This window comes from Microcaecilia unicolor, chromosome 13, assembly GCF_901765095.1.
Source record: "Microcaecilia unicolor chromosome 13, aMicUni1.1, whole genome shotgun sequence".
Taxonomy (NCBI): domain Eukaryota; kingdom Metazoa; phylum Chordata; class Amphibia; order Gymnophiona; family Siphonopidae; genus Microcaecilia; species Microcaecilia unicolor.
The window spans coordinates 46,877,628-46,903,776 of NC_044043.1; the positions used below are offsets into that span (position 1 = coordinate 46,877,628).

General features: G+C 42.6%; 1 protein-coding gene across 1 annotated transcript in view; it reads left to right on the plus strand.

The window, feature by feature from the left end:
- Positions 1–25,037, plus strand: part of C13H17orf64 (chromosome 13 C17orf64 homolog) — a 65,432-nt gene extending 40,395 nt beyond the window's left edge. The window contains exons 2-6 of the mRNA XM_030222126.1: positions 4,001–4,138; positions 8,533–8,708; positions 15,008–15,107; positions 24,451–24,638; positions 24,878–25,037. Coding sequence (XP_030077986.1) covers positions 4,001–4,138; positions 8,533–8,708; positions 15,008–15,107; positions 24,451–24,638; positions 24,878–25,037 — 762 coding nt within the window. The remainder of the gene's footprint in view (positions 1–4,000; positions 4,139–8,532; positions 8,709–15,007; positions 15,108–24,450; positions 24,639–24,877) is intronic.
- Positions 25,038–26,149: the final 1,112 nt, after the last annotated feature.

Here is a 26,149-nt window from a genome sequence, read left to right on the forward strand (position 1 = left end):
TGATCTGGAGTCAGAAAGAGGTCCAAGAGGGGGAAATTAAAACAGTATTTAAGTTGTTTTCTCTCTTTATTTTTTTTGTTTTGTTTTTGTTACATTTGTACCCCGCGCTTTCCCACTCATGGCAGGCTCAATGCGGCTTACATGGGGCAATGGAGGGTTAAGTGACTTGCCCAGAGTCACAAGGAGCTGCCTGTGCCTGAGGTGGGAATCGAACTCAGTTCCTCAGTTCCCCAGGACCAAAGTCCACCACCCTAACCACTAGGCCACTCCTCCACTAGTGAATTTGTGTTATCAATTGTCTGTTTACACTGTTTCTATTTTTTTTTATTATATTTTATTGTGTTAATTGGGTTTTAACGCATTTTATGTCAGACTATTTTTATTCCTGCTTATGTTTATTTATTATTTTTATTCCTGTGTTTTAGATTGACATTGTTTGCTTATTTGTTCACTTATTTATTAACTATAGATTATAGATAGATAGATACAGTGGTGTATTATGACCCCAAAGACAGGCATCTGCGTTTGCCAAAACACGGCCTGTGTCGGGTCTTCCTTTCTGGTGCTACAATTAAGTACTCTGAGCTTCATCTCCATGGTGGATTGTCATTGTGCCATCTTCTACTCTTGTTTGGTTCTTATGGATTCTTGTAAAGGTCGTGTTCCTGCTTTTGATGTGGACATTTTTTAATAAACATAAACATTAGCCAGGTAGTACAAAATACTTAAGATTGTGTTAGACTGTTAAATAGGCAGCACTAAGTGCTGCCACATTAACTCTTTCCAGATATCATGTGCTAATGGTAACATTAAGGCATGACCTACAAAAAGTGCCACATTAAATCTCGGCTTAGTGGGCCATACAATTTTGTATTACCAAGCATTAAGTCCAGATTCTAGTGCACATTAGAAGGACCCTGTATTGCATTAAATAAATTCTACCCTGTTCTATCTTTATTTATTAAAGTTATATACTGCTTCCCTTGTTCTAAAAAGAGCAGGCCCAAAGCTGTGTAGAACATAAAAGGGTAACTTTATAAAGATTTTTCCAATCTGTTCTACACACGAAAACGGCCCTTTATATAAGTGCATGCAGCATGATGGTGCATGCTTACATACTTACAAAAAGGCATTCCTAAGGGCTTATTTTAGGTGGAGCTGGGGCAAAGTTGTGTTGTACAACGGAGTCTCACCTGTCCAACTTTCGCTTATCTGACATACCTTGGTGATGTCACTGCATTGTCACTGAAATGCACATGGGTTTCTCTTTCACTTTCCTAGCATCCAGTTTGGTTAAAAGGCAACAGTTCTAGGTAAAATTCTTGGGCACATTAAGTTTAAACTCTTTTTTTACTGCTTCCTCTTTTGGAACATGCATTCAATATACTTTTATGTTATCCCTTATCCACTTATTTTATATTATCCGACTTTTCAATTGTCCAACAACCTGTCAGTTCCATGTACTAGAGGTCTGCGTGGGGACGGGGACAACGGGAAACCCACGGAAACCTGTAGGAATGGGGACAAAAAAGTCATTTCTACTACGAGGATGGGAAGGGACAGATCAAAATAGAATGGGGATGGGAGGGGATGGATTGGAAATGAATGGGTACAGGAAGGGGATGGGGACCAGATTATGTCCCTATGCACACCTTGACTCGGAAACTTCATCAACATCTCAGCTTAAAAAAAACTGAAAGAGGAGCTCACCTTGGTGAAAATTGATGCATGTGTCAAGTAATCTTGGCAATGAGGGAGACCACTGAATGCAGAGTATAATCTTTGTTAGTTATGTCCTGTGGGCTGGGTGGGGATGTTTTGCTTGAATTTACAAGGTCTGTTAAATGTGGGTTGGGGATGGGAAAGAAAACTGTGGGGGTAGTGAAGGAATGGTACCAATATGATGGGGATAGTGCGGGGACAGAAAAGAATTGACTGGGGATGGTGAGGGGACGGTATCAATATGATGGGGACGGGAGGAGATGGAGAACAGATTATGTTCTCATGCACACTTCTACCGTATATGTCAGATAATCAAGACTCTATTATACATACATATTTTATGACATACACAAGTGCACACATATCCCTGTTTACTAAGCCGAGCTAGCGGCTGCCGTGCCCTAATGCCCGCTTTGAATGGACTATGTCGGCATTGCTGCATGGCAGCTGCTTGTGCGGCAGGGGGGATAGAGTATATGCATATATTTACTCCTGCTTCAGAGCAGTGGAAACATGCGCTTCAGCAGTTATGAGCCACTGGGAGTGGTTTTGGGAGGGAGCCTATCCTGCTTATTTTCGAAAGAGAAGGGCGGCCATCTTCCAACACAAAGCGGGAGATGGCCGGCCTTCTCCTAAGGCCGGCCAAATCGGTATAATCGAAAGCAGATTTTGGCCGGCTTCAATTGCTTTCCGTTGCAGGGCCAGCCAAAGTTCAAGGGGGCATGTCGGCAGTGTACCGAAGGCAGGACGGGGGCGTGGTTGAGAGATGGCCGGCCTTGGCCGATAATGGAAAAAACAAGGCCGGCTGACGAGCATTTGACCGACTTTACTTGGTCCTTTTTTGTTCACGACCAAGCCTTAAAAAGGTGCCCGAACTGACCAGATGACCACCTGAGGGAATGGGGGTTCACCTCCCCTTACTCCCCCAGTGGTCACCAACCCCCTCCCACCCTAAAAAAAAAATTAAAAACATTTTTTTGCCAGCCTCTAATTTCATACCCAGTTCCATCACAACACTATGCAGGTCCCTGGAGCAGTTTTTAGTGGGTACTGCAGTGCACTTAAGTTAGGCAGACCCAGGCCCATCCCTCCCCCTACCTGTTACACTTGTGGTGCTAAATAGGAGCCCTCCAAAACCCACCACAAACCAATTGTACCCACATCTAGGTGCCCCCTGTTACCCTTTAAGGGCTATGGTAGTGATGTACAGTTGTGAGTAGTGGGTTTTGAGGGGGGGGTTGGGGGGCTCAGCACACAAAGTAAGGGAGCTATGCACCTGGGATCAATTTGTGAAGTCCACTGCAGTGGCCCTTAGGGTGCCTGGTTGGTGTCCTGGCATGTGAGGGGGTCCAGTGCACTACAAATGCTGGTTCCTCCCACGACCAAATGGCTTGGATTTGGCCGGGTTTGAGATGGCTGCCATTAGTTTCCATTATGAGTGAAAGCCAATGGCAGCCATCTCTAATGCTGGCGATCTCTACGGGCGCCCAAATGTTGAGATTTGGCCAGCCTGACCATATTATCGAAACAAAAGATGGCCGGCCATCTTGTTTCGATAATATGGTCAGGTACGCCGCTTTACGGGGCCGTCATTAGAGATGGCCGCCCCCGTTCAATTATGCCCCTCTATTTTATAAAGGCACTTGGGTATTTTTATTTTATAAAATAAGCCTGTGGACTCCTCACATAGGTATCCTGTAATAAAATTAGGGCCAAATTGATAATAATATCATGCAAATAGAATACAGTAATGAAGAAAAATAATTTACATAAAAATACAACACTGATTAAATCCATGGAAAAGATGCTTGTGATTGAATTTCTGTTTTGTTAACTGCCTTTTTTATTAAATAAAAAGACAGTAGATGAAATGTTAATAAAATAATTAATTTTTGGAGGAGGTTGATTATTATTGTGATTGTTTCAGAATCCCTAAAATTTCAGGCACACTTTGTAGGTTCAAATGCCTTTTTTGAAAAAAAAAATGTTGAGGTCCTTTTACTAAGGTGCCCTAACACATTTAGCGCATTCTAATGGTTAGTGCTAAATGATAATATAGGAATATAATGGCTGTCATCATTTAGCATGCATTAATCATTAGTGAGTGCTAAATTTGTTTGCATACCTTAGTAAAAGAACCCCATTATCAATTTAAGTATTTTTTTAAAATGTAATGCACCTAAAATAGTAATGTTACCTGTCCGTGGATGACCCACTAGAGTAAGTATCAGAATCTGGTGCCTGAAACGCTTATTCTCATGCTATGTGATTTCTCAAGGTGAACATGGAGACCCCTGGGAATGACAGGTCATCAGCCGCCCAAGGGACAGGGTCACTCATCTGCTTCACAGAAGGCCTTGGCCAGGACACCTTCAAAATTGTAAGGAACTGCATACTTTTCTTGCTCAATAAAAATGTAAATACAGATTGTATCACAGATACTACAAACATATTGGGGGGCACTGATCCAGTCAATACGAGAGACTAGAATCAACGAGGAAATATGATTTACTGTCATAGTAACATAGTAGATGATGGCAGATAAAGACTTGTATGGTCCATCCAGTCTGCCCAACAAGATAAAATCATTACGTAGGGTATGATGTGATACTTCATATGTATACCTGATCTCGATTTGTCCTTGCCATTTTCAGGGCATAGACCGTAGAAGTCTGCCCAGCACTGGCCTTGTTCTTCAACTTCTGAAGCTGAATCTGCCCAGTCATGATCAGAGCACAGACTGGAGAAGTCTGCCCAGTACTGGTTTTGCTTCCCAATTACCGGTGTTGCCACCTAATCTCCGCTAAGCTTCTTTGGATCCATTCCTTCTAAACAGGATTCTTTTGTGTTTATCCCATGCATTTTTGAATTCCGTTATGTTTTCTTCTCTACCACCTCCCGCAGAAGGGTATTCCAGATATCTACCACCCTCTCAGTGAAAAAATACTTCCTGACATTATTCTTGAGTTGGCCCCCATTCAACCTCAATTCATGCCCTCTAGTTCTACCACCTTCCCATCTTTGGAAAAGGTTTGTTGTGGATTAATACCTTTCAAATATTTGAACATCTGTGTTATATCACCTCTGTTCCTCCTTTTCTCCAGGGTATACATGGTCCTAAAGGTGCCCCCCTTCACCCATAAGGGCTATGGTAGTGGTGCACAGTTGTGGGGAGTGGGTTTTAGGGGGCTCAGCACACAAGGTAAGGGAGCTATGCACCTGGGAGCAATTTCTGAAGTCCACTGCAGTGCCCCCTAGGGTGCCCGGTTGGTGTCTTGGCATGTCAGGGGGACCAGTGCACTATGAATGCTGGCTCCTCCCATGACCAAATGGCTTGGATTTGGTTGTTTCTGAGATGGGCGTCCTCGGTTTCCATTATCGGCGAAAATCGGAGACGACCATCTCTAAGGCCGACCTAAATTTTGCGATTTGGGCGTCCATGACCGTATTATCGAAACAAAAGATGGACACCCATCTTGTTTCGATAATACAGGTTTCCAAGCCCCTTCGTCGGGACGTCCTGCGAGGACGTCCTCAGGAAAACTTGGGCACCCCTTTCAATTATGCTCCTCCACGTGTATTAATACAACTTAATAAGGCTTTTTATATTTGCTATAAAGCAAAGTTGAGGGATATGTGCCACTGCAGTAATTATTTTCCAGGATACTGTGATGTATTTTGAAAGGTTGACCAGACTCAAGTCTACTATAATGGCAAAGTTTAAGATATGGGATAATGCAACTTCATTTTAAAATGTTAGTGTTAAGGTTTCCATAAGTGTGTGTGTAGTTTATGTTGATGCAGGACAGACTGTTTACTTAGAAATCCATTATCAAGTGCATTCTAAGGCATTATTTAGGAGTATTCCAAGCACTACTCACACCTATATGCCTAGTGCCCCCCCACTCAAATATCAGGTCTGACTATGCCCCTGCTTTACACCAAGCTTCAAGCCACTTATTAAATTCCTTTGTTTTATGTAATCTTTCCTGTCCCTTCCCACGTATAAGAATTACTTCAGAAAAAGCTACAGTCCGAACCAAAGACTTCAGTCCCTCCCCAAGCTTCTGGAGCGCTTTCTGTACTCTAAACTTGCTATTGTTGGCCAGGTCATTTGTCCCCCAGGTGGATTTCATCAGTATTAGAATCCTTACTCTCTTCTCAGATTGCATTTAGTATTTGGCGAGTACTTCTGGTAGCTGAGGATTCTGGAAGACATTTCACTAGGTTATGGAGTCTCCTAGCTGTAAGAAATTTCTGCTAAGGACAGTGACCCAGCATTAGGCGGTGGCCCAACACAGCAGGAATAGGTAGGGGGGAGGGTGATGGGAAGTATAGAAGAGCTGCAAGCACAGGCAAGTTAGGAAAGGGATAAGTAAGCGGGAGGCACTAAAGAATAGAGGACCTATAGGGAGGCAGGTAACAAGAAAGGAAGGCTGGGAGGTAGGGAAAGAGGTGACCTCTGGGAGCAAGAAGGGCAGTGCCTACAAGGTACATTCACCATCAAATTTCTGCTATGCATTGATCTGTCATTGTTTTGGGGAGGTCCTTTGAACTGAGTTACATTCCTTGCCTCTGGTTCCACATCAGTACTTCTTTTCTGAGCATCATAATGTTCCAGTGCAGCAAAGGAATTATTTAGAGGCAAAGGTTGAGAGGGTGAATGCCTCAGTGTCACAATATACCTGACCCTACTGTGACCCATCTAGTCCTCTGTTGCTTTATTTTCTATGGCAGTGGTGGTGGTATAAAGTCAGAATTAAGACAGAGATATAGAAACTTTTAGAGGTCAGACTCTCTGCAAGTGAAAAGAAGGGAGGGGTTGGTTGGTTTGTTTGTTTGCTTGCTTTCTTTATAGGATAGATGGAGGTCAAGTCAGCAGGTTCTCTCATTGTCTTAAAACAATGAGAGAATACAATTTACTGGGCTGATAATTCTCTGCTCTGATTGTTGCAGGGGGTAGACAAGAAGTCCAAAAGCCCTTTTCAGTGAGCCCCAAAAGAAAAGGGTGATGCTGAAAAGAACCCTTGTCCAAGGTGCTGTTTTATCAGTGGCTTCTCTCCCCCTCATGCCAGCTTTTAAAGGCAACCATACGGTTCTTAGACCAATTGCATGGAGATTTGTCACATGAATACTCATCTTGAGCATCGTGCAAACCAGACCTGTTGTGGATCCTCAAGCACTAGATTTCTTTATGAAGGGCAAAAATTACAGAATCCATAGATGCAGTGGGGTTCAATCAGGCTCAGATCAGCCTATCCCATATGACCTGGACTTTGTTGACTAACCAGTCTGCAGGGCCAAAGCAGAAAGCCATGCATTAGAGCTGCTGACCACACGGCTTCTAATGTGATGTTCACGTAAAACATTTAACACAGGATGTAGTAATCAATGAGCATGCAAATTACTGCCATGTTAAAATGAAATCTCACCCATCCTGAGTGCATGAGCTCAGAAAGGGTAACATTAAAAAAAAAGTTGTAAGTCTGCATCAGCCCCAGTCTAAGAGGCTCCTCCCACCTCCAGATTGCCTGGCCCCTCCCCTTATATGACCAAACCCCCTGAACAAGGTAGCCAAACTCTCCTCCAACAATACCTGGTAGTCTAGCAGTCCCTGACCCCACCCCTACACCAACCCTGACATAAAAAAAGTATCCCCAATAGTCTAGTGTACCCCCTTCTCTCCCTGATCCTTCCAGACCCAACTCAAGACTGGACAGGCAGGAGCGATGCTTACTTGCTCCTGCCTCCTGTGCTTGAGTGATCCATAATGGTGGTGCCTGACCCCTCGTGGTGCATTGTGATGCACTGCTAAGGGTCAGTCTACCAAATAGGGCATCGTATTGATTGCCTACCAGGGATTTTCGGAGGAGAGTGGGTGGATCAGGTCAGCCACCTTTTAGTTGGTTCACATGGGGGGCAGGGTTGGTGATCGGGTCAGGTCAAGTCTATGCTGGGGGAAAGCTGATGCAGAACGCTACTGGGTAGTTAGGCAGGGTCCCTTACACCAGTAGTTTTCAACCCAGTCCTCATGGACCTCCTGGCCAGACAGGTTGTCAGGATATCCACAATGAATATTCATGAGAGAGATTTGCCTGCCAAGAAGGTGGTCGCTGAGGACTGGTTGAAAACCACTGCCTTACAGCACCTCAGATCTGGTATCTTTTGCTAGTTTTGTCCTGGTGCAATAGACACCAGTTCACAGCTTTACATTGCTGTGAACTACTAATAAACCTCCTTTCTATACATTTTAATATGTTGTGCGCATCAGCTTCAATGCTGGGACCCTTCCTGCAGCCCATAATTAACCATGTGCTGCATTTCACAATACCTTTCTGCATCAGCCCCTGTGTGTGACCTTGGGCAAGCCATTTTATTTTCCTGCTATTTAATTACTCAGATTTAGTTGGATATTACCATTAATGGTATTGTTCTTTCTCCTCTAGCCAATTTCTGCTTAATTTTGTAACTGTTATGTAGACAAAGCACCCTTAATACCCTACTGGGCCACCAACCCCAGAGGAAGCTGCATGTAGGCTTCTAAAGTAATATCTTGTCAAATGCATGGAAATCTTGGATGAAGAATACAAAACTGAAACTTGAATGCCTATGTTCTTAGTCAAGATAGCAAGTAATTATTCTCCGTTTTAATGACTCTTGATTTTTCATGCATCCAAGTAAACCCATATGACATCTATCTAATAGGTCACATCAACTCCTATGTAAAGGCATTAACCAAAATTCTGATTAACATGAGCACAGTTGGAAAAGCATCAATGTATTCTTCACTGTTTATTCTTCTCTCTTTAGTGCAAGGAGTACCTGAGACCTTTGAAGAAATCTCTGAGGAAACTGGATTTGCCTGAAGAGCTTCCCAAGGAGAAAAAACTCAAATATACAAAGAAAAGCTTAATCAGACTTGGAGATCACATCAATGCTTTCCTCCAGAATTACTGCAAACCTGGGGAGGTGAAACACTGGAGGAAGTATGAGGATATGCTTTGCCTCCATATAGTAACATCTTGCTGTCAACAGAGCAACACACAGTTCAAGAACTAAATGGCAGACAATGTAAGGGATATAAGTACATTCTTCTTTAGGATTCTTCCATCATGTTATTCTACTCCTCTTGACAGAACACTGGCTTTCAATTGCTTACAGAATTCCATACAAGCTCAAGTATGTTGTCTCACCAGATCTAATCCTCTGGGCTCCCCTTCGTTTTGGCTAATCTTCTCATTCCTTACCCCCCCCCTCCCCCCCCAAAAAAAATACTCTCCGATCCTCCCCAAAATGCCTTCTGACAGTGCCTTCCTTCTGCCAGGTTTACCTCGAAACTACCAGAACATTTTGCTTCAGTGTAGTCAGCCCTATCTTCTCGAATAACCTCCCTCTTTATCTTAGGCTTGAAACATTCTTTGAGAAGTTCAACTCTCAGCCTAAAACCTACTTCTCCCTTGCTTTTCCAGCTGCTACCCAGGGTTTATTTCATTGTTTGTTCCTTGATATTATGACTTTCCATCAGCACCATTTCCATTTCAATTTGCATCCTACCTTTCTCATATGACTCAGAGCAGCTTACAATACAACAAACATTATAAAAATAGCATAAACATAAAGTAGTCATTAAATGCAATGAAATAAGGAAATATACAATAAACTACCATAGGGTCAATAGTCAAACTGCTGTTATATGTTTTACATCATGATAACTGCTTTTTTTTCCCCCCCAATATCTGGGGGTCTTCTATGTCTACTGCTGTATATATAAATCCATTATTCCCTGGATTCTATATATGGCACCCAAATTTGTGTGCAAATTAATTGGCTAAAAAGCTCTTAATAATTGGGTGCCAGCAACCAACATTAATTGGCACTCATTAAAATTTGTGCATGCATCTGTAAGGCAGGGCATCTAACTCCCATAGTGTGTATCCCAAAAGGGGACATGGCCATGGGAGGGGTAAAACTAAAGTACGTAATGGACATAACTCTTCCGCTGTACAATTCCCTAATGTGGCTGTGCCACACAAACTTTACCTACCACAACATCACTTTGTATTTGTTCACACCAGAGTCAGCAAACGCCTCTCCGGTACTATGTAAGCCACATTGAGCCTACAAATAGGTGGGTAAATGTGGGATACAAATGTAACAAATAAATAAATAAATGACAGCAACAGAAACCTGATTGATCGGGATGAACAGAAACCTGATTGATAGGGATGAAGTGCATTAGTGTGTTCAAGGAAAATGTCCAGCTGAAATAAAACCAGTTTCTCCAGAATTTTTGAAAAAAAAAAAAAAAAGGGGAGATTAGAGATTGGGCAGAAGTTAGAGGCAATAGTTGGGTCAAGGTTGGGATTCTTGAGTAGTAGGCGGACAAGTACGTGTTTCCATAGAGGAGGGACAAGTCCAGAGGAGAGACTGGTATATAGAAGCAGTAGAAGAAGGGGGAGAGAGATGACAGAAGTTGACTGAAGAAGGGTTAAGGGAATGCACAGTATTGACAGGAATCATCACAGTGATGGCAGCTGGCCAGGAGCATCCCAAGCCAGAAACATACCCTATGTGATACACACCATAGTGCAACCACCCTACCCACTACGTTATGGAAAAGCAGGGAAACAATGGATGAGATGCAATTTTGATGCCCTATGTGGCCCCTTGCTACACAACAACTGCCTTCTCTCCATTGAGCTTGATTTTGCTGAGTCAGAACACACACACTGTACAGCTCAAATTAGAGAGCCCTATCTTCCCCTTTTCATTAAAGATCCTCTTGGGTGGGGGGGACTTCTGGCGGAGCTCACAACTAAGATGGCCACACAGTGAAGGAGCTCTGCGCACCTCCCACCTCTGCCTTATCCTGAACTGCTCCCCCACATCTTCCTAGTGACCCCTGGGACCCATTAGCTTGGGGGGGGGGGGGGGAGTGGCAGCATAGCCTGATGGATTCAGTGCATCGTCAGGCAGGTCTTCCCTGCCTCAAGCTGCTTTCACTAGAGAGCCACATGTGCTGTGTTCATTGCGGCCTGCATGCTGCTGATCCTGCAGGAGCAGAGCCACATGAGCAGGGTTGGAGAGCAAAGTATGAGACCCAATGATGAGATGCTGACTCCTGCCATGGATAGAGGAGGTGCCAAGCAGAGCTCCCCTGACAGACCACTGTGGGGGGTGGGAAACTGAGAGAGAGCCAGGAGGCTATCAGCAGAGAAACAGGCATATCTAGGCTGGCAGAGTGAAGAGGCCCTTGGGGAAGGGCGCTGTGACCTGGGGGTGAAGATCATCCATGGTGGCAGGGACTGGTGAGCCTAGGTCCATCTGAACTGGAGGCTGAAGGACACTTGAGGTGCAAGGAGGCTCAATTCCAGCTCAGCAACTGTAGGGACAGTGTGGGGACAGACCTGCTTGGCAAATGGCCGCATACGAGTCATCCAGCTCAGCTGCCACCATGCCTAAACAATTATGACCTAAAGCCCCAGTGTCCATCAAGGACATTTACGCTATGAAATCGGGTCTTATGTGCAGGGGCTCTGGCAGCCCGACTAAATCACCATCATCAAAACCCCCTGGCTCATCTATGGGAGTGGCACAGTCCACAAAGCGTGAAGCCATCTTTGACTTGGGCCTTAAAGAGATTTGAGGGGCCAAGATAGAAATTATGGAAACAATGGTGGCCAGGTTGGAGGATAGATTTGAGGCTCTGACTACCCATCTGGATTCTCTTGAATCAAAACTCTATGTCCTTGAGGAGGACTAGGAGGAAGAACGATCCTCCAGAGGTGCTTTACAGAAACAAGTGGAGCACTTGATGGAGAAACTGGAAGATCAGGAAAACAGAACTAGACATTCTAACCTGCAGATCCTTGGAGTCCTGGAGGCAGAGAGTGTAAAGACTTGGTGGCCTATGTCCAAAGCCTTCTATGGGTCTGCTTTCCAGAATCTCCTGCCTCATCGCAATTTGAAATGGAAAGAGCCCACAGGAAATTGCAGTCCTGACCAGAGGCAAATTTGCCCCCAAGGACTTTTTTGGTGAAACTGTTGCACTTTCAAGAGACAGTTGGTGTTAAGGAGGGCAAGACAACTCAAAGTCAGCTTTTATGACAATGCAGAGATTCAAAAATTTTTGCATCTGAGCTTGGAAACATTACGGAAGCATAAAGAACTGCTTCAGTACAAAATCAGAAATACAAAATAAAGACCTACATATGGGACTGTGTTATCTGGCCAAACTGGTAGTAATGGTCAATGGCAGACACAGATTCTTGACTACTAAGGAAGCTCGCAAATTTATTCTGGATTTGGAGAAGGGGGCTAGAACTCTGACAGGACCCTACAGCCTAGATCCACGGAGGGTACATTTCAGGTCATGATGCTGGCTCAGGGGGACAATGATTTGCTCCCAAGAATGAGGGAGAATCATTTGGGGGACAGAATACTTACATTGCCTCGTTTGTATGGAAAGTCACCTTTGACCTCTATGGGGATGCCAAGTTTCTTGACTGTATAGTGAGGCGCTGGCAAACCTATAGAGATATTAATTAGAGCACATAGACAATCTCATCTTCTTCTGGGAAACAGCGAAGGCAGTGCTTAGAAGAGACATTATCAGTTACTCTAGTTTCAAGAAGAAATCTAGGTATAAAGATATTATATGCCTGGAGGGGCAAGTGAGTCTTGCATGTAAAAATATGGGGCACAGGCTATAGAGTCCAACAAACAGAACTTGTTGGTCTTACAGGCTACTTTAAACGAACTCTTACACCAACATGCCAGCTCTATAAACACAGTAATAAAGGGGGGGGAACTCTTGGCTTGATTGGGTTCTAATACAAAACAGAAAGGATGAATTAAGAGAGCACCAAAACGTGAACACTCAAAATCCAAAAAAAAATGGTCTCAGCGAGTGAGTAGAAAAATCTTTAATATATTTGTACTTAAAAAATCATTCAATTTCAAAGATGCAAAATTCAAAGAAAGCTGAAATAGCATGCAGCTGTTCGATCAATTCCGTAAGCTAACAAGAACAAACTTCAGTCTTGTTAATACCAAAACAAGCAGATCCAATTTTCATAACCAGCATTAAGTCAGTCATGAACCTTAAAGCGCTTTCAGTCACAAAGTTGTGTTGCTATTAAAGCAAACACTCCCTTTGCGAACAAGACCTGTTTCACCATTCTTTTTGTCTTCATCAGGGTCAAGGAGGAATAAAGCAGTATGATGCTACAATAAATAGAAAAAGAAGGCTAAGATACAGTGTAATAAAACTTTTAAAGCACTACTAACTGATCAACTGATTTTTTGTTTTTACTTCCTCTTTCCCCGCTGTATTTTTTTAATGGTTCTTCCAATTTCATTTTCTACCTGTTTCTGCTCTGTTTAAACAAGTGCTGGAATCCACTTGCTGCTCGGCTTTTAGCTACTGTGCCTTATATCTGTAATTCCATTACCTTCTCACCTGACAGTTAACCTAAGAATTCCAGTCTACTATGTTCTGTTTTGAATATTGTCTCTGAAAACTATTGACTGACTTGAGTATGAATGATTTCTGTCCTTCATGAAAGAAAAATAGAGAAAGAACTACAGTTCATGACTATTTTTCTTTATGTAATTTGCCCTGCCTTTGTGCTGCCTTGTCAGTTAAAGGCAGTATAGCAAGTTAGAAATAAATAAAACCTTACCTATTGTGCCTTAAAATCACAACTAAAAACTTGCTATCGGAGCAAGCCTTTGGTTGACATCAAGGGGTGTCAGACATAAACCCAGTCACTAGTTAGACTGACACCAACAAGTTTTTTTTAGGGTACCTATAGTAACTGCATCAAACATATTCTGTACCTTTGTGATATTGTGATACCACTGGGGGAATGTATGCAGCAATCCAGGCCCCTGCCTCCACGCTTGTGCAGTACTCTTGAAGCAGGACTCGGTTCAGAACAGAAAAAAAGATTTAATGCCAACTCCCTCCACAAACAAAACAAAATCCTCTCGCAATTGGGGAAACAGTTCCAATTATCCACACCGTCCCCTTCGTTTGGTAGCAAAGTTCTGCTTTCCCTTATTTACTCCGGCTTATCTTTAGCCCAGTTCCCCTCAGTCCTCAGCACAGTTCAGTTCTACTTTTAGCAGAACTTCACCCAGCATTTAGCCAAGTGCAGTTCAGTCTTTTAGCCAAAATTCAGTTCCACAAAAACAAACCCTCCAAAAGTAGAGAAAAAATTATATGAACTAGGAACATCATACCTTTCCTTCTCCAGCACTTCCACCAGCTCTGTCCCAAGCAGGCTAGTAGCACACCTCCCTCTACATAGTACAAACACCTGTGGCCTCCCACATGCTCTTGTGCTGGAGAGGTTAACCTTGAGTATCTTCCCAATCCATGCTGGCTGTCTCCTCTTGGGTTGGTACTTCAACCGGCATATCCTCCTCCTTCTCCTTGTAATCCATCAGTTCTGGCAACTCAGCTTCCTCCTATCCTCGTTGCTCTCTCCCCTCCCCCTACTTCAGAGCCTTCAGAAAATCACCCCGCCTCCCTTCACAGCTGGCAGGAATCTGGTATTGATTACGCAGCCATGGCAACTGGGTGTCCTCATGGCTCTTCCTCCCCCTACTGGTAACTGGGGAAAATAGCTCCCTATTCACTGGGCTGCCTTCTCTTCCACTTTTGCTAAGAATCTCTCCTGGGTTTTTTGGACCGCCCCTTTCTTCCCATCCCCCAGGGAATTCTGGACATTGTAGTTTTGGGATGCCCTGCTCTTTGCTATGTCCCTGCTTACCTGCCTTATCACAATACTCTATCTGTACTGAGGGTATTAGCTTCACTACTCTCAAGCTAGTCTACCTTTCTTTTAGGTCATATTCTTTGTAATTTCTTTCACTTTTTGCCTCTTGATTTTCTGCTCTGCCTTACACATCTTTCCTTGATTTATGTAAACCAACTTGTCATACTCTTCCGGATTTCTGCCTAATGACCAACTTAGCTATCAATGATAGATGAGGGGAGGAAGAGAGAATATAAGAGGGATAGAGATATAAGGTAAAGATCAGGAGGGGAAGAAAGAGGGGAGATAGGAATAGAAAGAAGAAGAGGAAAGAGATACAGAAAGGAAGGAGAAAAAAAGAGGGAGGTCTTCCTTTGAATTAGTGTTTTTGGAAGGGTTTAAAACAACTGATGCACTAATAGACAATCAAATTCCAAAGGGATAACAGGTAAATGAATAAAGACAGGAAGGTGTTTGTTTCTAGGTAGGTTTCTCATTTCACAATTTTCTTTTCCCACTAGGATGATGTGGAGATTTGTTTCCCTCTTTTCAGAGTTGGATGGAAAGAGACTGCACAAGCTGTACATGTACACAAAGAATAATCAAATGGATAAGTTTCTGGTAAGAATCAGAAATCAGGAGACCACAGTACTGAATCTCAGCTCTGCTTTATAGTCAAGAATTGCAGTCCATTTCATAAAGTCCAGACTAGGGTCATAGCCCAGCATTAATATTCATTTCTCCTCTCTTCTTTTTGGAAGCTTTTATGAAGTCCATGTGGCGGTAAATGTGCTGCCAGACTATCCACCTCAGAAGTTGGAACATGTGCATTGTACTTCAGTTCATTTTATGTTTTGTTTGTACTTTGTCTTGTGAATGCATGAGGGTGTATCATGTTTATTTAATTTCAGTGGTCCAGCATGTGCTAAATGATTTTGACATTTGCTAATTTAGCACATGTTAAGAGGGCAATTCTATAACAAGGTGTCTCCATTTATGTGCACCAAGGGCACAGAGTAGAAGTGCATTCTATAATAGGACCTAGACACCTAGGTTCCATTATAGAATACTAGTGTAACCCAATAAGGTGTACCTAATTTTTAGAACTAATGTAAATGGAACGCTTAAGTGTAGCAAGGTCATGTGCAACATCCAGTATTTGTTAAGTTACATCATGGAGGTTTAATAAGACAGGAGACGGCATGATGACAAGAAACTGAAGCCAGTTTCCCCCAGCAGCCACCATATTGGTGTACCCAAAACAAACCCCTTGAAAACTCCCCAACCCTCCCCCCAACTCCTCTCCTAACAGAAAAAATGCAAAACCAAGGAGGTTTAATAAAACAATATAAACCTAACAAGTTTGCTATTGTTTTTCAATAGCATCTGCAAATGTTTTGAGTCACTCAATATAGCAGGAAGCATCAGCCCACTTAATGGGCTAGATAGGCTCATGCCATCTACTGTCTTATTAAACCTCCTTGAGTTACATAAGTGGAAGTCCTGTTTAGGTCCCACCTATGTTTCACCCCTGTGTACGCCCTCTTGCAAATACACGTTATGTAAGTTAAGCGAGTATTTGTAAAATAGTACTTAGGCAGCATTCTTACATATATGCGCCTATGTACTAAACATTCATGTTTGTAACATGCACGTAAATATGAGTGCCCAGGTTATAGAACTTCCCCCTTTAAGTGACTAAAACAAAATAGCATTGTTCAGGAGGTTTATTTTGTGTGTTGTTTTATTTTGGAAATGGCATGAAATAGAAAAAATGGGGGGAAATTCATTCTTTTCATATCTTATTTTAAAAGACAGCACACCCCCTACACCTAAATGCTTTTGTGATCCTGTTTAGATGAAAGACTTTGTCAATTCAAATTATTATCTGTTTTCAGAGTACAGAGAGGTAATTTCAACTTGGGCCCTTATACTAACCATTTTACCCACAGCCCATGGGTCTTCCCTGTGGGCACATCTTGGGGAAAAAATCTTTAGTACACCAGTCTTTTACAATGAATCAAAAAAGAAAGGCAGGAATTTGAACTCAGATCCCAGGAGTTTTTCTGACTCATACTTCTCTCCTCTAATAAGTTCATCTTCCTATTCCTATCATTTTGTATCTAAAAACAATGGAGTCAATATTCAGCACAATTGCTTAAACCATGCTGAGCTGGCTGGCCACCAATATTCATGCAGCACTTAACTGGGCAGAACCACTGAATATTGGCTCTGACCACTGTGGCACTGCCTGGTTAGTGCTGGGTCAGTCCAGGAACAGAGCTTAGGTGGACCCAGCATTTAACCAGTTAGCAGTAAAAAAAAAAAACTTTGGGGCTCATTTTCAAAAGAAAAAAAGTCCAAAAAGTGTTATAAAGTAGTATTTGGATGGATTTCTTCTATGCATTTCATGTGCAGTGCATTCAAATCACATGGGGTTGTGTTTGGGGTGTTTTGAAAGTGGGCTTAGGGCAGGCCTAACACTTGGACATTAGCCACAATGGAACAGAACCAGAACGCCTAGGGCGAAAATATTTTGGTCTAGACCTGTTTTTATAATTAATAAGACACAAAAAGGTGCCCTAAATTACCAGGTGACCACTGGAGGGATTCAGGGACAATCCCCCCTTACTCCCCCAGTGGACACTGACCCCTTCCCACTCCCAAGAAATGTGAATAAAAATAGTACTCACCAGTCTCTCTGACAGCCTCAGATGTTATAGCCAGGTCTATCAGAGCAGAATACAGGTCCATGGAGTAGTGTAGTGGTGAGTGCAGTGCACTGTAGACAGGTGGACCCAAGCCCATACCTCCCCCTACCTGTTACACTTGTGGTGGAAACTGTGAGTCCTTCAAAACTGACCAGAAACCCACTGTACACACATTGCCTCCTTCATTATTGTAGTGGTGTATAGTTGGGGGTTGGTTTGGGTGATTTTGGAGGGCTCAGCAGACAAGATAAGGGAGCAACAGTGAGATATGTACCTGGGAGCATTTATTTAAAGTCCACTGCAGTGCCCCCTAGGGTGCCCCATTGCTCTCCTGAGATGTCTGGGGGACCAGTCTGCTAAAAATGCTGGCTCCCTCCTACATCCCAATGGCTTGATTTTCTACATTTTTTACTTGTGCATTTTTTTTAAATACCCTGAAAAAATAAACACACAGAGCACAAAACCTTGTTACAAATGGTATTTTTGAAAAAAAAAAATAGGGATAGATACTTTGTATCTTTCAAAATGGTTACATTTGATATTCGGATTTGGGATGTTTAGTGCAAAACATCCAAAGTCCGACGTAGATGTCATATCAAAATTGCCCCTCCACGTAAGTGCATAGAGTTAGGACGGCAAAAAGGCTATTTTAACTTCATCTGCCGAGCTAACCCAGCAGCAGTCTGAATATTGGATGGTGCCTGGTTAACTTCCAGGTGATCTCACTGACCTGGAAGTTCAATGTCAGAGCCTGGACATGGTCTTGCATTGAACATCCAGGCTGTCAGTAGCTTAAAATCCACTGACTGCTGTGGGCTAAATATCAGGCCCAATGTTGCATTTAGTTTTAGGCCTCTACATTGAGATAAATGCAGTTGGACTGTTTTAACTTGAGAAGTGATTAGAAAGGGATTTGGGGGTTAGCCCATATCTTTTTCAGTTGTAGCTCAAGGTGAGTTACAGTCAGGTACAGTAGGTATCTTCCTGCCCTTGATAGGTTTAACATCTAAGGAGGTAGATTTTTAACTGGGATTAAGTGGACCTGAGAAGCTCCTGCCCACTTAAACCCCACTCAATTGGCCATCTCCAAATATGCATCAGTACTTAACAGGGGCATATCCAGACCTCAAGGTGGGAGGGGGCCAGAGCCTGAGGTGGGGAGCACATTTTGGTGTGCCACCCACCCGCCCTACTCCTCCACCGCCCCGCCGCTCCCTGCTGCTTCGCCACTACAAATACCTTGGCTGGTGGGGGTCCCCCAACCCCCGCCAGCTGAAGCCTTCATCCAGCGCCGGTCTCCGGCGCCACTGCGTTGCCTGCTCTGCTGTCTCTTCCCCTCACATCCTGCATGCTTCTTTTAGTGAAATTGAGCATGCTCAGTTTCACTAAAAGGAGTGTGCCGGATGTGAGGGGAAGAGAGAGCAGGGCAGGCAATGCTGTGGTGCCAGAGACCAACCCTGGATGAAGGCTTCAGCTGGCTGGAGTTGGGGACTCCCGCCAGCAAAACCAGGGCCCAGAAGAAATTTGGGGGGCCCAGGCCCCGGTGGCCCCACCTAGCTACGCCACTGGTACTTAACCATATAATGTCGCTAAATATCCCCCTCTGACAGTAATGGCTCTGTGAGGTTAGTGCTGGGGTGGGATGCACAAAAGGCAGTTCTATCTTTACCCATTTAGCTATGCAGGTGCCAGCACTGAATTTCCAGCTGACCCAGATATTCAGTGCCAGTGCCTGCACATGGCCCCAGCTGCTTTTAACTTCTAACCCCTATTAATTTGTTCAGTACCCATGTCTGTTGTATCATTCCCACCTTAAGTAATTCCCATATCTCTATTTGTCCTGTTTGTCTGTCCTGATTAGATTGTAAACTCTGCCAAGCAGGGACCGTCTCTTACATGTTCAAGTGTACAGCACTGCATACATCTAGTAGCGTTATAGAAATGATAATTAGTATTAGTAGGAAACAGTAGCATTAAATATCCAAGTTAGATTCAGCCAGCGGTGGTCAGTGGCTCTAAAACTGCTGACTGTTAAGGGATAAATATTGGGGGGGGGGGGGGGGGGACTAAGTTTGTATCTGAGGCATTGTCAGATTAGATGACTTGACAAGATCACAAGTATATTTGAACATGGCTTCCTGCATAAAAAGAAAATCAGAGGCTGCTTTACCTCACATAGATTCTTTTTACACTGCTTAATGCACCCAAACTGGTTATTTTGAAACAATTGTTTAGAGGCCAGGAAGAGAAACTACCTTGCAGAAATATTTTGATTATGAAAGCACATCTGCTTGGCAACATATTAATAAATGTCTGTATGATTTGTAGTAGCTGGGGAAAGGTAGGACGCAGGCTGTGTATATGTTCCTTCAGCCTTATTTACTATTCTTCCTAAAGCTGAATCAATTATCTCCATAATTTATTAGCTGTAATTAGTACTCTGTGCATGCTCAACTTCTCTGGAAAGTATGTACTAGAGATTTCTAGAGTCATGGAGAACAACTACTGTCAGAATTTACAACAGAGCCATAGAAGGGGGTTTTCGCCTCTTAGTTGGTAGTGAAGATGAAATCACTACTACTACTACTACTTAACATTTCTAGAGCGCTACTAGGGTACGCAGTGCTGTACAAAATACACACAGAAGGACGGTCCCTGCTCAAAGGAGCTTACAATCTAAAGAACAAAATGTCAAGTTGGGGCAGTCAAGATTTCCTGTGTAGAGGTTAGGTGCCGAAGGCGACATTGAAGAGGTGGGCTTTAAGCAGGGATTTGAAGATGGGCAGGGAGGGGGCCTGGCGTATGGGCTCGTGATAGTGATAGTGATTATGGCATATTCTAGGTCACTGTCATGAGTTAATTGCCTTCAGAAATAATTTTAATTCAGGCATTCTACCCGAGGCAAGGGCAACATGTCACTTCCTGTGCAATTCACAGAGTTGCTCTCTTTTATTTTTCCCCACATCCTTTTTCATATATGGTGAACTTTCAGGACTGTAAGAGAAAGCAAACAGCTATCTTCAAAGACATCTTTGTAAACTGCTTTGATTCACGTTTTGAAATGTGGTATATCAAGTCTTAATAAGCATAAACTTTCTGAACATAAAGGGTTGATTGAAATCAGGGCTCATCAAAAGTGCTTCTGATCTCCATTAGTCCTTGGAAAGCTTCCTCTAATTCCTGTGACCAGGAAATCTTCCCCAGAGCCCTCCTCTGCAGCAGGTGAGTCCAATGGCTGTGCCTTTTCTGTGACGTATGGGATGAAGCGTTGGTAATAACTACCCAACCCTAAGGTGGCTTTCAACTGTTTCTTTGACTAGGAGAGGGACAATCATGCAGTGACATCTACTTTCCTCATCAGCAAGTGGACCTGTCCTTTCCCTATGAAATAACCAGATATTGGACTTCTTGTTCTCTTGGGAACCACTTTATTGAATTAATAGTCAAGCCAACCTGCCACAGGCTTATAATAACAGCTTGTACTTGTTCCAAATGGGTCTCTATGTATCACTATATCATCAAGGTAAGCCATTGCATAGCTGCCATGGAGTCACAAGAGGAGCTCTACCAGATGTTGGAATATAGCCAGAGCTCCATGAAATCCTAATGGTTGTATGGTGAACTGGAATAGCCCCATGTCTTATGTTTGGCTGCAAGAATGGACATCTGTCAATAGCCCTTCATTAGATCCAAATGTAGATATAAATTGGGCTGCTCCAAGTTTTTCCAATATGTTCATCAGCCTGAGGCATTGGGTAGACTTCAAGTTTCAAGACTTTGTTAACCTTTCTGAAACTTATGAAGAAGCAGAGACTTCCATCTGGCTTAAGAATGAGTATATTGGAAGATGACCAATTACTACTGGACTCTTCAATTACTCCAAGTTTAAGCATCTTCATCACTTCTGAGGCGACAGTATGACTTTCCACTGTGCTTTCACAATTCAGTACAGTTGTTGTCAGTCATCTACTCTTGGGTCCATGACAATATAATGACAAGCTGAAAGCTGGTTCCCAAACAGATCATGTAGCAGTTCTGGTCCAAAGTACTTCCCCTGGATTATAGTAGAGATTGTGGTAACCTCCTTCAAGAGGTTCACGTGGAAGATTTGGTCCTTTTTCTGCCTGTCTGGTTGAGCCACTTTGGAATTAATAGGCCCCATTTTCTCAATGATCTTGTAAGGATCTTGCTACTGATACAGTATCTTACTGCCAATGATGGTAGCATCACAAGAACTCAGTCTACTGGTTGGAAGACACAAGGGACTACAAAGTGATTATATTCCCAGGCTAGGATGTCATGAGCTTTTCCAAATGAAGCCTAGCAGCCTCTCTGGTTTTCTTCAACTGCTCTTGCATCTGAAGGATATAGTCCACTTGGTTTTCTTCTCTTCCCAAGTCACCTAGACTATATTCATGATTTTTCTTGATCTCCTCCCATAAAAGCAACTTAAACAGAAAGAAATCTGTTGAGCCCAATGCACATATCAAACTCACGTACATGCAAAGGGGGCATGGTCTGAGCATGCTTTGGGTATGGCAATTTCATAGACATTTATTCTCTATTTCAAAAGGGAACTAAGCATTTATGTCCTAAAAGATCGAGAGAGAAAGTACTGTACAGAATATATAAACCTCTTTGGTTATACCACAGAAAGGCGGTCTATCAAATGCATTACCCTTACTCACACTTCGTGTCATGGGTAATATAGGAATTTTATGCATTGTTGAAAGTGAAGATCTGCATACCTCAGTGTGTCACCCACTGATGCATGAGCTTGTTCAATATGCCAATAAAACCCTCAAACTAATGATGAGAAAGTTTGTCCCTGAGGATGGCAAGATGTGGGATTCCTTTTTCCATACATATTGTTTGTCATCTGAATGGTTCCCTAGAACCAGCATCACCGCCTGTTGGATCTGAGTGGGCTTCCGAGATTACAGCTGAGGAACACACAATAAATAAAAAGGCTGTAATTAAGTCTAGATAAGTTCAATTCAGTGGAAAGTTGCTTAAATACCATCACTGGGGACACTGAAGTGGCACAACATTAGATAGGGGAGTGGAGGTTGCGCAACACCAGGGAAAGACTGGCTGAGCACAACTTTGCTCCTGAGTTCAGCAACTGGCAGAGGAAATCGACGAGTTACAAAATCGTTCCAGGAGGAATCATCTCTGGCTGATTGGCTTACCAGAAATGCTGGATGCAGCAGCGCTGAGAGGCTTTTTGGAGATGTGGCTACTGAATTCACTGCAACTGCTGAACCATGCAGGACCACTGCAGACTGAATGGGCTCACCTCATTGGCCCTCAAAGAGAAGCTGGGGGCCATTCAAGAGTGGTAATTTCTAAGCTGCTTACTTATCTTCAAATGTTAATGACTCTGCAAGATCTGTGGGGTGCCAAATCTCTGGAATATAATGGCCGCAAAGTCCTGTCCTTCCAGGAGTACTTGAATATGGTATCTCTGCAACACAAGACATTTACACCACTTTGTGCTCGCCTGCTGAAACATCAGATCCAGTTTTCACTTTTATATCCAGCAAGGTTAAAGATCATTTACAATGGTGACACTAATATTTTTTGACTCCACAGCAGAGGCAGAGCACTATCTTACATGGCTGGTACAAGAACATGTGGCATAGGAAGCAGATTCCTGAATCCATGACCAGTGTGGTTTTGCTATTATTTTGTCATTGCAGTTTACATGTGACTTTGTAAGCTCATATTGGGAAAAACTGAGCCTTTGGATCAGACAGAAGGATTTTCAGTTGTCTTCTTATTTTGGATTAATAAATACCTAAATTACTCATTGGTGATAAGCAAGCAGAAGCAATGCATCATGGAACAAAGATGGTCTTTTTTGTGTAGGTATTAAAAGAAAGCAGTTTGGCCAATAGGCGACAAATTATATTTGTTGATTGCTCTGTGATCTACAGTAATAAAGGACTTGTCACGACTGTGAGGAATGATCCGGAGTAGTGAGCCCTAGGACCACTGCTGGGGACCAGCAGCAGCAGGTGAACCACCCAAACAAGAAGCAAGGCTGAACACAGACAGGCTAATACAAGATTCAGGACTCTCAAACAGGCTTGGCTGGAAAGAACTTGGCTTGGCTGGAACCAGATGCTGGAATGGCTTGGCTTGGCTGGAACAAGATACTGGAACGGACTTGGCTTGGCTGGAATTCCCGCCCAAAACCTCCGCTCACAGGACGTCCCTCCTTTCAGTACTCTTCTCCACCACCGCCAACTCCAGGCTCCGCCTATTCTGCCTCATCTCACCCTATGCTTGGAATAAACTTCCTGAGCCCTTATGCCAAGCCCCCTCCCTACCCATCTTCAAATCCTTGCTCAAAGCCCACCTCTTCAATGTTGCTTTCGGCACCTAACCTTTACACCTTTCAGGAAATCTAGACTGCCCCAATTTGACTGCCCGTACATTTGTCCTTTAGATTGTAAGCTCTTTGAGCAGGGACTGTCCTTCTATGTTAAATTGTACAGTGCTGCGTAACCCTAGTAGCACTTTAGAAATGTTAAATAGTAGTAGTAGTAGTAGTAAGACAAAAAAATAAGGGATTGGATTCACAAAAAGAATGTGAATGTCTTTGAGCACCCCTGATCTGAATCCAATAGAAAATTTGTGAGACTTGAAAACTACAGTCCACAGACAATCCATGGCCAACTTGAAGAAGCTTGAGCTAGTCTGCCAAGAATTACCAAACCTGTACCATCCTACTGTATCAAATTGATGAGTCTTATTCTAAATGATTCATGACTTCCATCAAGTATTGAGTCAAGGGGCATGAACATTTATGCAATCAGTTTTTGGTTTCTTATTCTTGCTTTTCAAATATTTCTACAATTATTCTTTCACACAGGTGTAGTGTATCTTGTATAGATATCTAAACAAATTCCTATTTTAATGCATTTTGAATTGTATTTTGCAGATTGTAGAATGTAAAAAATGTATAAGGATGTGAAGATTTCTCCAAGACAGCCTCTATAGGACATTCAAGATTTTATGCAATGAAAACAGTATTCATATTTATTTTAATATGTTTTTTATTAGCTTGAACTATATCAGTTCTAAACTCTGAGCACCCTCAATTTATATTTACGTTTTGTGTAATTTTTTTTTTTGCCCTAGCCTTTTCAATCTCTTAAGGACTACAGTCATGGTTATTGGTACTTGATTTCGGTATCGTTAGGAGTATTTTTTTCTAGCACTTTATTTCACCAATTCTATTTTAGATGACATACTATGCTTCAGAAACCCTGGACTCCATCTTTCTTCCTGGAAGCACCGACTTGATGCAACTTTATAGAGCCTGGGGCCTTCATGGAGACATCAGTGATATGACAGAGAAGTTAAGCAAGGTTCACAGCTCATCACAGATGGACCTTCAAAGTGAGCAGGAAGAAGAAGCCAACTGTAATAGGTACACTGTATAGTATTTCAGCAGTAGAGAAATACTGGTTTTGGCGTTAAGTTTGTTTCTTGCAGTATAGTATCTTCTGGCTTCATTGTGTGTGTGCACAGTAGTTGGATTTTATAATAAAGTGAGTAGTGCCTATGGTGAGATGGATTATCAGTACCATACCACAGAAATACTATCAAAAGAACAAACTAGCCCATCATCTACTGACCACCTCCCCTCCCCTCTCTATGTCTCAACAGCTACAACCACAGTGACGGGTGTGAGGCTTCCTCTGAGGGAAGCAGATCAAGAGAAAAAAGAAATGCTGATGTCCTGCAGAGCTGCTGTTCTCAGAGTTTAGGTACATCACCTGAATTCCACTGCTCAGGTTGTCAAGACACTGATCTTTGCAAACAATAATAAACAAATCTCTTGATAATACACTATTATATCAACTGAAGCTACAGTTTGGTCACAGTAAGCTGGTCTCACCTTTCCATCATGGCATCGAAAGCTGGTAGCCCTTCAAAATCCCAGCATAGTAGTATTGGAGACAATGCTAGCAATGCAGCTGCTCTAGCACTTATCTATGCCCACAGTCTGGCCATTCCTGTATGTTCCTGCAGTCACTGCTGAAGGTGGTCCTTGCTGAACTGGAATTAATTTCCCAGCACAATGTTAGAAAACATGGCTAGGGCTGATGTCCTTCACAATTTAGATAGCTGGGCCTACAGAGGTACTATCATTTAGAATAATTTCTCAGCCCATCCCCCTAGCATCAACACTACTCAGGTTTGTCATGTTATGCTTCTTTAATATGACCAGGATAGAATAAAGCTATATAGTTCATTAAGAAAATACATCTTATACTGATCACTATAGTGACTGGTAATAAGAACTTAATGTTCATCTTGATGTTTCTTTCTGCTAACTCTTTAGGCTCTATAAATGACATTCCAAAAACAAAACAGAAGAAAACCCATTAGCGAATCACAATCAAGACCTAGCAGTTAAATTTGTTTTTCATTTGGAGTAAAGAAATCAACCCCAGAAGGAATCATTAAACTGCCCATTGTCAATGAAAGGAGCAGCTCACAGCTGAAGCTGTGTGCCTACAGAACAGCACCTTTTTAAAATAAGAACTCTTTTGTTTACAGTAAAATACTTTGAAAATTAAATATAGTTTTGGAATAAAGATAAAACCCTACATGTTGAAAAAGGTATGCAAATTTGTTATCATGTCTGAGGTATTGATAAAAACAGAGCCATGCTAAGATTACTGAATTAATTCCAGGTACAAGAGAGTTGTAAAAGAAAAAAACACTCACCAACATTTATTTCACTTCTGATATCAGCTGTTGGTGAATTATTCCTTTTTTTTAATTGTGTGTGTAGATATACAGCACTCAAAGAATGAAACATTATTCTTACAATGGAAAGAAGGGGATGGTGTTGTTGCTGCTGAAAATAGCTGCAGTTAGTAGAACTGGATTGATCTGATTAAAACCCCACTTGGTCTATCAAAGTGCAGT